This window comes from Gambusia affinis, linkage group LG13 (genome assembly GCF_019740435.1).
Source record: "Gambusia affinis linkage group LG13, SWU_Gaff_1.0, whole genome shotgun sequence".
Lineage (NCBI taxonomy): Eukaryota > Metazoa > Chordata > Actinopteri > Cyprinodontiformes > Poeciliidae > Gambusia > Gambusia affinis.
In genome coordinates, this window is record NC_057880.1 from 20,556,892 (window position 1) to 20,569,349 (window position 12,458).

The following is a 12,458-nucleotide window of genomic DNA, read 5'->3' on the forward strand; positions in this document are numbered from 1 at the left end:
ATTGGAGCTGGTTTTGAGTAAATCCTTAAAATTGATGTGAAATACTAGCTCCACTGGCAGATTATTTCACTTATAACAAGGGAACATGTCTTGTAATAAGTGAATTAATCTGCTGGTGTAACTGGTACTTTATCATCAGTATTAAGGAGTAATTGACCGCCGGATAAAGATCAGTTTTATGCGTACGCATACTCAGGAAAACCTTGTTCGCATCAAAATGCTCTTTAGGGTGTTTTCACACCTAGTAGTTTGGAAGACTCTGTTCGATCGGGGATCAAAATTGCAACATTTGTTGCATTTTCAGAACTGTAGTTCGCATTCACACTATACTGTGTCCAATGACTCAAACTAACTGAAAAACCTGTTCCCCCTGTTGCCTGTGGCGGCGCTGCACCAAGAACTACTGAAGGAATCAACACAATCTGATGTAATCTGAGTTGACGAGTAAAAAAACTGCTTTGATTTGATTCCTAAAATAACATTTAAGCACACAAATATTATCTTGAGGAGTCTATTTATGCCTTCCTCTGGGGTCTAGAGGGTGAAACCGTAAAACGTTTGGCCCCCCAGGCCTTGAGTTTGACACGTATTGTAGGTGATTTGAAGCTCACCAGCAAGCCAAGAACTATATTACTAAAATAACAAGCTGGTTACACTCAAAACCTTTCTAGTGTGACTTTAAAACAATTCTGCAAAGAAGAGTGGACCAAAGTTTCTCCACAGTGACTTGTTGGCACATCCAGGGCAATTACTTCTTCTTCATAATCATAACTTAATAACGGCATTTTGAGTTTTCTAAGCTAATATTTGTCAGAGGAAATCCTTTAGGGCCTAAATGCTTTTCTGAGCACCGTATTCGGCTTTGGTCACAGTAAAGCAGAGGTTTAACGGATGTATTGACTGAGAGCAGATGGAGGCCAGAATCCTCAGCGGATCATCAGCGGCTGCATCTCCATCAGTCGCTGACATTCAGCTTCTTTTTCTATTTTTTTGTTTTCTCTCTGACCTTCTAATGATATCTTTCATAGAGATTCCTCACACCGCTGTCCCACCCTGTTTTGTTCTTTCTAAAGGTTACAGACAGGTAACACGCTCAATGTTGATTCACAGCTGCATATTCCAAGCAGGGCGAGCACAGAAGGACGCAAATACAGCCGCAGAATGGAGGCAGAGGAGGAAATGAGCATTGCGTCCTGTGGGATACATGTGCCCGCAAAGGTTTTGCTAGTTAGCACCATCCCCCCACTTTCTGCTTTCCATCATCTTCTCCGTTTTATCCCCAGGTGGTCATGAGTCAGAGGCTGGGCAGCAGCCTAAGGAGGAAAGTCAGCGAGACTGAAACGCAGCTCTTGGCTCTGCACGAAGCCAAACTGGCGGCCATATCTGGTAACTTTCCACTCAGCTCCACCCCGAAAAACATCCCTGCTACATTACACATCCTTTATTTACCCCATTTACTTGAATGGCTTACCATTAGCCGCACTTAATTACGCCATTAATGATGAAAAAGCTCATTAATGGGCGGTGAAAGCGTAATGTCCTCCTGCCGTGCGCCCGTGCAGGTAATGACTTCGGCTGTGCCAAGGAGCTGAAGGCGGAGATGAAGGCGGTGTACCTGGAGCGGGACCGACTGGAGGCGCTGGCCAGGCGGCTGCACAGCCTCAGCTCAGGCAGCAGCCAGGAGCTGGCCAGGATGAAGGAGCAGCGGCAGCAGCTCAGGCTGGAGCTGGAGCACAGGGAGGCCCTGCATGGTGAGCACCGCCGGTTACCTGGAAACACTGATTAATAATTACTTCCCCAAGCAAGTAATCCTGCTACTTATTTTCAAAAGCAATTTGTTGCTAGGCCTAAGTCTCAAATCTCCACCTGCATATTTTCTTTAAATGTCCTGGGAGTAAATATATTTGCCCATTTCTCCACAACAACTGGAACTTTCTGTATCTAACAGTTATTTACAATTTACTGTCTGTTAAAATGGTATTTCATCAGATTAAACTGAAGTAAAACACGCTCCCTGCAACAGTGGGAAAGAAATTACCAGAATAACTCAACATCCGCTGGAAAGCACAACGTCTCGCCTTTCAGAAATTGTTGAAATTTTTCAGATGGAGCAAAGTATTGCAGAGTTATGGTACCGCAAAGCTGGCTTGTAAAAATGTATCGTTGGCGACACATTTTGGCTGATGAGTGTTTATTACTTTGTTACTTCTCAAAAAACGACACACAAATACTTGAGGTGCACCAATAAATTGGTCCTGATTTCCTTAATCTTGAAAGATTGGTGATCAGCTGATGCTTAAATGTGTAATCGATCTTCTCCACCGATTTTATCTGCATATAAGGTCTAAAATCAACCACTGTCCTCTTCTAGAGAGGTTTGACCGACAGACCAGATCATTTTCCAACGTTCGCAGGTAACAATCTTACAATCTTCACCCCCACTTCAGTAAATCTTTTGCTATATTTGGAAACACTTCAGACAAATAAAATCTGAATCAGCTGATTTTTAAACATTGGTAATCGGTGCACCCCTACTAAATACAAAATTAAAGAAATAATTTTATTCTTTCTGCATAAGATCTAAATCAAATGAAACTGTTTCCTTTTAAAACTTGATTTGTTTCGCTCTTTTAACTTTATGTACATTGCATCATCAAAATTTAATAATGCAACAGTCTCTTTAAAAAAAGAATTATGTTAAATATTTGAACCTATTCGCTGCGTATTCATCTATATTTTAAGAAAATTTAATCTGTGAATCTGTATTTCATTCTATTCCACCATATAAAATACAATTAGTTTTGTGTTTTCACTCCTTCATATAAAAAGATGTGAAATACAGCAATTAAACAAAAATAATTAATGCTCCATGACTGTCTCTATACATACAGTATCTATTTACAATGTGAAAAAGGCTAATCTTTGTTTTGCATAAATCCTGCCAGTGACTTACAGTTACACCATTACATAACAACTTCATAAAGTTCACAGCATAAAAGATTTAGTGGTTTTGTAAAACTTTTTTTTTTTTTTTTTGCATAAAAAAATTAAATTCTCACTCTGTGTGCATAAAAACATTATCTTAGAAATTACTATAAGGCTATTTCGTTCTTTCTAATGTCGCTAGAAGACATTTCCCAACAGTCTTGCTCAAATATAGGAAGTTATTATCAAAAGTATTTTCAAATGCTTTTTGTGTATTTTCAAGACACAAAGATATTTCTTTGTGTCTTGTAACTCAGAGAATTTGTGAAGGTGAATCAGGAGTTTTGCTTCTCTGAGTGATGAAGAAATCTTCACAAGTTGTTTTTTTCCAGGCATGTGGATTTGTTTTGCGCCATTTCCTTTGGATCATTCCAGGCAAAACTGTAAGATTTTATTTAACGGGTGACTCAAAGAACCTCATTTGTGTACTTGTTTGTCACAATTTGAAGAGTTTTAATTGTTGTTTTGTTTTTATGAAAGACTGAAAAAAGTACTTCAGCTTCACAGTTGCAATGCACAAATACTTTTGCACCAAAATACCTCAGTGGGGATGTTTGGTAGCTGTCAGTCTTGCAACAAATCTGAAGGCGCTTCTGACTATCACAGTTTTTTGACTGTCCAGTCAGTGAAGGCAACATTTCACATTAATATGGCACGACTGACATTATCAGTTGTTGGTAAGCACTGCTAATCCATCTCATTTGCTTTTGCCGCTCCTCTTCAGAGCACCGTTTGGCTAGAAAGCCGACCCTGATCTCTCTGCTCTTTGGTGCTGCTAGGCATCCAGAAAGCTTAACTTTTTAAGTCCTCTGGGATTTAGGGGCAGAGATCCTTTATTTAAGGTTTTGAGATGCTAATCAGCTACTCCAAGTTGTAAAAACAAAACAATACCTTGTTGTCATGGTTACACATCGTAACTACTGACCGAACGTAAAAAAAAATGCACAAATCTTTCCAGCTGACAGCAGAAGGAATAATTATACAAACATGCAACAGTTTAACCAAGAAAACTATGAATAACTGCTCTGCATTTTGGTTTATAAAATTGTTGTTAGTGGTTGATATGACTAAAAAAGCTAAGTTCAGTCTATTTCCATGTGCATCCTTATAAATGCCTTTTTGTCCTTGAGTTTTTTCATATTTCTTTGTGTTTCTTTTCTTTAACGACAACACTTATTAAAGAAACATTTCTGTTGCTTCATGCAGAGCAGGTAGTTTGTATTCTCAGTTTTTAGAGCTGTTATTGGTTATGTTCTATAACCATTTTAATGCATAAATATGAATAAATGCATGCAAGTTTAAAAATAACCACCATAGATCTTTATTTTTTTTTTTTTTAACTGCCTGCAGGTAAAAGAAAACTTGGTTTTTAAAGAATCTTTCTTTCTCTTTCAAAAGCTAAATTCAAATGCGAGTCAAAATCTCTTTAAATGCTGCCACACACTGAGGACATCAGTGACTTTTCTCCAAACCTGGGAGCTGGCAGAGGAAGAGGAGGAGGCGGCGGCGGCGGGATGATGCTGAGTCTATTACCTTGGAGTCCCTCAGTGCACACATGATGCATCTGCGATCGGACAGTCTGCGTCCAGATCACAGGCCCTGAACACTGCATAAATACGGGGCTTGCTTTTTAGGGTTGGGGATATTGATTTGGCACGCTGGCGCTGGCAGAGATTTAAATGGGTTTTGACGGCACCACCTGCAGTGCTGCTCTCTGTAGTCCATCAGTCAGACAGATTTTCTAAAAAAAAAAAAAAAAAAAAGGTAACTTCGCTCTCTCTGAGACACAGAGACGAAGCAGCACAGCGGAGAACAGCAGCTGTAGATCTGGGTTCTCCTGAAAACCTAAACATTAAATTCACACATCAAATATAAATGTTTAACATCTCCATAAATTAATGTGTGGTTAGTTCTTTTGTTTTGTCTGGCTGCACCCTTTCCTGTCAGTAGGGGGCACCCTTTTGTTGTAAGATTTCATTCAGGATGAATTGCATCCATTTCCTCATGGTGTACTCCTGCTCCAAAGATATTCAAATCAACTATTATCACTTAATTTAGTCAATTCCTTTCACCCATGCATAAAATTCAGACTCGCGCTGTGATTTCTGGAGCCCGAAACAACTAGTCCCGGTTGCATTCACAACCCTGATCCACGTTGAGCAACAAAGACTTGCCCGGCTTCAGTGCATTACAGCGCAGATCTTAGACAAACAAGCTGGGGAAAACCAGTGACATGATAATTCTGCGGCCAAACAAAGGAGAAGCAGTCAGGTGGGTGTTGCATCACAAAGAAAACGGCGAGTTAATGGCTGGGTGTGTGTTCTGATCAAATGCTTAAGTGGGTGTGAGCGCTACGGGCACAAAGTGTTACAGACACCAAGGAAAGGGCTTCATTAAATTGTCATCCTGTTTGGTAATAAGCAGGTTGGGACACCCTGACTGGTAACTGATAGCAAACGGCACGTTGCTGTTCTTTATGTGGACGGGATTAGGAATTACTGTCAAAATCTAGATGGCTGAGCTTTTGCTAACTGGAGCATTTGTGGTTGATTCTTGTCATCTCCCCTGACAAGAAAACCATACGTTTCATTGTGGAAAAGCTTTTTGTCTTCACCTAAGCTCTGGGGGAACATATAGTTCAGATAATGGCGTCATGCGTTTGTTCGCCACTTCGGCATGTTGGAGCTGCTGGCCGGGGAGCCATAAGGTCCCTAATTGCTACTGGCGTTGAGTGTTGATGAATACCAAATTGGAGGTTTGATTCCCCGCTGAGGGCGCTAGCGACGCTAAATTTACAAAGAAATAATTGAAAGGCTGAAAAAGATGAGTAAATGACCCTCAGAATGGGGGTTTTTGAACTTTGAGTGCTTTCTTTTTTATTTATTTTGGAGTGTTCTTATAAAAGCTTCTTAAATGGCCTCCAGTTTAATACTTTGAGTGTTTCTTTATGTATTTTAGGGAATTTTATGTAATAGAATAACAAACTAGTACAGGACTGTATCTAATTTATTTATTTCAAACAGGTTTTTTAAAAACAAGAATAAAAAGCAATCAGTACGACATATATAACCAAGAACAAAACATTTGTTTACCATCACTTTTCTGTTTGGAAAAATTTACTTTTTGCCTTAAATCTTTTCTCTATCACTCGGATTAGATTAAAAAAACATAAATTTTAACGTCTTACAACAAATATTCAATTGGATTCACAGTTGGAGTTTGACTAGGCCATTCTAACTCAATTTTCTTTTTAATCTAAGCTGTTCTTTTGCAGCCCTTAAAGAGAAGGAGGCATTAAATTATGCAGTAAAATTTGATACACATACCTGTAGGTAATATATTTACTTTATTCTGCTGTAAAGTGGCTGGAAAACACAGAATACTTTAAGGTCAGCTTTAGTTTTTCACCACACAGATTTTTGCATAAAGTTTAACTTCTACAGTAGATTGCTGCCTTGTCTTCTAGAAAATCTTCACAGGTTTTCTAGCAACGGTTTTCATCTTTCAGCTCTTCCATAAAAGCCAGATTAGTGGAGTCAAGAGTCACCAGAGGTATCCCACACTTTTGACATTTTTCTTTGTAAAAGCTTTTGACAAAATGTATAAGAGGAGACACTCTTTCTTTTTTTAAAAATAAATTTAATGAAATTAGACCATTTTGGGTGGAGATTAAACGATATGTGACATAAAGTGAGTCCCTGATCAGAGCAGAAATAGTTGCCCTTTTTATATCTGGTACTCAAGATATAGTAATGATACTTCAAATATTAAATTTCTCTTTGGGATCAATAAAGTATTTTTGAACTTTAACTTGAATTGAACATGTTTTTACGAGAGTAAAAAGTAAAATGTAGCCAGCCAAGAAGTTATTTGTAAAGACTCTATTCAAGTAATGAGTAACCGATCAAATTGTCAATCATTTAATATTTAAAAATTGCGTAATCAGATGGACTAAAATATAAAGTTAAGTGGAAATTTTGGTATTTCACGGACGAAAGTTCATATAATTCATATAAGGAACAAAAACTAACAAAATCAGGCAAAAAAAAGTTTTTCCAAATCAGTTTTTCTTAACAAATTCGAGTAAAAACTGCAGGTGTGTGTCTATCTGGGGAATTTTTAGTTAAAAAATATTTGTTTTTCATTCAGTAAAGTAGACAATCCAGAAATTTTACTCCAGTAAAAGTTACTCAAGTAAATGCAATTGAGTAAATATAACTAGTTACCACTCAACTTTGCTCCCATTGAAATGTATAAACTCAGTTAATTAAGTGCATGTAAGAGTTTACTTCACTAGTTGTAAAGATAAATTACTGAAAGAAAATGAGACCTTTGTTGAGAAACTAAAGCTGTGAATTCTGCAGCTCTGTCTTAGGAAGAGGTTGGTTAGTAATTAAAGTAAGATACAAACACTTTTTATGTGGTTTTTATGTCATAAAGTGGCGGTATAGTAGCTGTTTAAAGTCCATTTTGACACAGTGTGACTCTGCTGGTGCAGGATTGTGCAACCTATCCAGGACAAACTCAGCTTAAGCAGCTGAAGTGCACATCACAATGCTGTCAGTCCATGTTATTTAACAAATGCAATTCCCCACATGCTTCTGTGGCACTAGAGAAGGCGAGGACGTACGTGATTTATTCATGACCTCTTCCTTTTTCAGGGTGCTTCTGGAGAGTACATGGAGGAACATGTGATAGCTCTTCTTAATTAAATAAGGCATTTAATACATTACTGAGAATGGATACATGTATTTATACTTATTTTAATATATGTTTTTTATCAGTTGCATTTAAATGTAAATAAATAATAATAGAAAATAGACTTTTATCTGTTAAAGTATAAATAAACTCCTGGTTCTGTGTAGACAGAAATTTTCCAGGGGAGAGTGACTGCATCAAATTCAGAAAAAAAAACTTTATTTTGAGAGAGTGTGTTAGCTTGGATTTCCAGAAGGAAGCCAGAGAAATAATAAGATGTGAGATTAATGGGGCAGGATTGTGAGCAGGTGGAGAGTTTTCAGTATTTCTCACTACATATTTGGGGGAGAGTTTCCATTCCCAGACTCGAGAAAAACATCTTGGCAGCCTGCAGCAGTCGATTTTTGATTTCACTCTGCTAACAGAGGTGGAACAGGACAGACAATAGCAGGGAGAGTGTTTTAAGATTACACCCAAAGCCGAAGAATTGAACTATTTTTGGACACAGTGTTGCACATTTGTGCACACCAGCGCTGGAACATCACAGTTTATCGATTGTCTGTCAGATATCCGCCTGCAGGTTGTTTCCCCTTTCAGCTATCCTGCTGTGACGTTCGTATACAATCATTCAACATGTCTGCATGTGCTGACTGAGCGTTAGTGCAACCCGCGGTGCTTCTGCTCCCAAACATCCTGATCCGAGCTGAAATGCATTAATCACAACTCCACTCATTTATGAAGCCTTACATATGCTCTCCTACATTGTTATGCAGACATATCACCTGTACTAGTTTGGCAATTTAATTTATGTCAAAAAATGAAGACTACTGTTGCCTGTGTTCCTACAAAGCAGTGAAAAATGTAAAGCATAATTAAATTTAAATCAAAAAAAGATGTCTAGATGCTTATATTACAGATTTATATGCTGATGATAGCAGGTTGACTCACAATACTTTGCACAAGCATTCATACACATTTACTGTTTCATCTTGATGCATTTTATTAGATTTTTTTTTATGTGATTGACCGAATTACGGTAGTGCAAAACTGTGAAGAGGCAGAAAAGTCCAAGACACAGCAAACATGTGGAAGAGGTCAGATTAATGTAAAAAATGTGATGTATGGGAGAAAACGTCCAACGTCAGCAGCATCAAAACGTTCCAAATAAAATGTATGGAAGCGAAATTATTACACTGCAAAACATTTGAAAGTGGTTTAACTTGAAAGCGAAAGTCCACCTGCTGCCTTGCAAATGCAACAAAAAACTGTTTTGGTTTTAACTCAGAAATTAAAGTACATGAAGCTGATTTAACAACAAGAAACAAGTTCTCTAGACATTGTTTTTTAAGGTAATTAATCTTAAGTTGTGAGTTTTAACTTAATGCTGCAATTTAAACTAAAAAATTATAAAAAAATTGTCCTCACCTAGTTGAAGAGGACACATTTCTCTGTTATCTTACTCACACGATTAAAGTAAAAATTATTTTTTACTTTAGATTTAAATTCTTATTTAAAATAACAAGCACAAACATTCTGACCTGATAATAAATTTTATTAAACATCCCAATGAATTCTGCTCTAAAACATTTAATGTGAACAGGAAATTAAAATAAACATCTGCCTTAATAAAACACAAGAGTCAGATCCATCTCAGGATATGGAAACCCACTGCTAAGCATTCTGGGGAACAGTTTCGACTCCTGTTTTTTTCTTCTTTCAATTTTTTTTAGTGCCAACCTAAACTCTGGTTTATTCAACTCTTGGAGGTTTGACAAAATCCACTTCTGTAAGTTTATCTTTCACAAACTTTCACACATGTATGTTTAAAATCTAAAATTTGCTTAATTTATTTGACTTAAAGAACAGAAGACAGTAGGAAACTAAATGTGGCTCAAATGTTTTACAGTGTACTTTGTGACTAATGTAGAGATTTAGTTTCCTGCAGGTCAACATCTTTTGAAAATACAACCTGATAAATAGATAAATGTGTTACAGTGGTCTAGTTAAAGTCCAGACCCAAATTCAACTTAAAAACTGTGGATGGTCTCCATCCATTCCTACTGATTTGAAACCAAAAGAATGGGTAAGTTTGTGCTTCATGACAAAGAGCAGAGAAGTTTGACTCAGTTAGGGCTCTGTTCATCTTTAGCAACATGAGTGCAGCTCATTCTCCTGATCTCTCAGAAGCATCCTGGTTCTGTTTGTGTTCTGAACGAACGACCTCTACCCAGTTTGGCCGGGGCCCTTGGCAGCAATCAACGATGTCTGACTCCTGCTGGGATCACTGGGGACGACGGCAACCAGAGCTCATGAATTTCCAATGCATCCGTTCTCTCTCTCTGAGTGGCTTTGTGGAGTTCCTTCAGCACCAGAAACACACCGCTGTGCGTGTCACAGAGTAGCCGAGTACCTCCTTCTTTAGTGCTGATTTTATCCGCATGGCCTGCCAACGACGGCAGCCTCCCGCAGACGTACAGAAAGTGGTAATATCGCCCGGTGCGCGCAGAGGGGGGGTTAGGGGAGGGCTCTACTAGGGGAGACTAGTTTTTCCCCAAATAACGGCTCTAACCCAACTGGTTGCCATGGAGACAAGGTCATGCACCAAGTGTAAACATGGGGAAGGATTTTTGAAAGAAGTTATTATGCAAAATTTCCATTTTGCATGTTTTTCTACTTCCATTTGGCCAGGGACAAATGCTGCTACCAGAAACAGCCCAAATGCTTAAAAAAAGAAAATACAAAGCCGTTTTCTGGCAAAAAGTAAATAAGCGCCCATAGAAAACTCCTGTTCTCTCTGCCCTGCACTGGGTTCCTGTGAAGATTAAATTTAAAATTTTGATTTTAACTTTGAAGGCCATGCACAGCCAGGTTCCTAAATATATTCATCTTTTAGCTTCAGCTACAACCATGATGTCTTTGAGATTTCTTTTAGAAAGAAGAAACAACTAAAGACATTTTTATTCAGACTGGATTTATATGTATATATATACATACAATTTTTGTTTGAATTGCCCTGTGAAGCACTTTGTGATCTTTATATCTGTGAAAGGTGCTATAGAAATACAATTTTACTTACTTGACTGGAAAATGAGCCATTTCAAAAACCTTCCTCATTCAATGGCCGCTGAAGCGTTACCTAGGAACCCCAGCCGTTACCTAGCAACCCCAGTAGAACTCCAGCACTTTTGATCAGTAGGTTTTACCGATGTATGCGCTGCACAGTGGCATGCGTGTTTTGTTATTCACTTACTGTTCAGAAACCCCTTGCTGCATTCTTGTTGGTTGTGCAACAAGAATACTTTTCAAAGACGTATGACTGCATAATTGTGTATTTGTTTGCACCCATTTTCATCTGCGAGTGTAAATGTCTAATTGGGGGAACTCCAAATGGGCAAAACTGGCTGAAATCTCATTATCTAAGAATGGTTTTGTGCAAAAAATACAATAGAAATGTTTCATGTAGACCATAAATCTGTCCTAACAATGTTTTAGTAAATAGTCTTTAAGTAAACAGTTGGATCTGTGACTCATTTGACATGTATCTGGTTATAAATAATTTTCTGAATCGAGTTTTACCTCATGAAGAGCCTGCTTTGTCATTTTGCATGTGCATGCTCTGTGCCATCCAGCGTCAGGCTTCATGTCTGCATGCATTATTCAGCAGCTATCCCATTGCAGGCTGCTTAACAGGGTTGGCATGAATGGAATCTGACAAGAGAGACTCTGTCAGGTGGGACAGGATCTCTGCAACGCTGCAATTAGGTGATGGGTGGCAAGTGAGCTGTCTGGATCACCTGCACACACCCTAAAGCCTTCACAGGCCTCACTCTGTTAATCTGATTTAGTTACTTTAGATGACCAACTTTAGGGAGAGATTTGCTTCTTTACTTACGCCTCCTCGTAAATAGCCCTACTGTCTCCAGCTCTGAGTTATTTCAGTAATCTGTGTTAGTGGGTGTGTGGAAGTGTGTGTCACAGCCACTTTCTCCAAGACATTTCCTTTTCTCCCTGCTGAGCCTGGCCCAGATCCTGACACATCCTTGAGCTGAAGCTGTCTAATAACCATCATCAAGACAATGATACAATTATAACTCAAACCTCTCTGTGACTCAGAGCGTCCAATTAGGTGACGTTTTTGGTGCGGATTCTGCTCAGTATGAGAAAGATGAGTGGGATTAAACATTCATATCCATTTAGACTTAAAATTAAGTGCTTTCTTCTTTTTGTCTGTGAGAATACCTTCTCAAAGTTTTCCTGTAAAATGTTTAAAGGGTTTTCTAGAAAAAGCAAATGCATTTATTCTATATCAGACATAAAGGAAGTGAATACAAAGCTAAGTTGGACAAGACATTGCTGAAACTGCAAGAGTACAGTGTCTTTTAACAGAATATTTATTTGTTCTTGGAGAAAATTGATTATTTTACAAGCATGAAGCATTAAACCATTCACAGATTTATTAGGTTAATTTCTTTCAGTGCTCAAACCTCAAGCAGAGCGTGGAAAAACTAAATGAGTTGTGAAGTTTTTAGTGATTGGTTGTTTTTATCATAAATTACTGGATAGGAATAAAAACAACATTAAGGAAACATGGAATATTTTAAATAGAGTTATTAGAAAAGCTAACAATAACAAATATCCAGACTATTTTATAGATAATGAACAGAATATTACTGATTTGAAAAGTGTCGTCAATAAATTCAATAGATTTTTTGTTAATATAGGACCTCAATTAGCAGAAAAAATACCGACTACAAAAACTGCAACTCAGCAATATC

At 38.0% G+C, this 12,458-nt stretch overlaps 1 protein-coding gene across 2 annotated transcripts in view; it reads left to right on the forward strand.

The window, feature by feature from the left end:
- The window catches only part of disc1 (DISC1 scaffold protein), a 50,626-nt gene that overhangs the window by 16,126 nt on the left and 22,042 nt on the right, over positions 1 to 12,458 (forward strand). For both annotated transcript variants that reach the window (XR_006372611.1, XM_044136932.1), the window contains exons 8-9: positions 1,284 to 1,386; positions 1,563 to 1,751. Coding sequence is in view for 1 of the 2 variants with exons in the window: in XM_044136932.1 (XP_043992867.1) it covers positions 1,284 to 1,386; positions 1,563 to 1,751 (292 nt within the window). In the remaining variant the exon portion in view is untranslated. The remainder of the gene's footprint in view (positions 1 to 1,283; positions 1,387 to 1,562; positions 1,752 to 12,458) is intronic.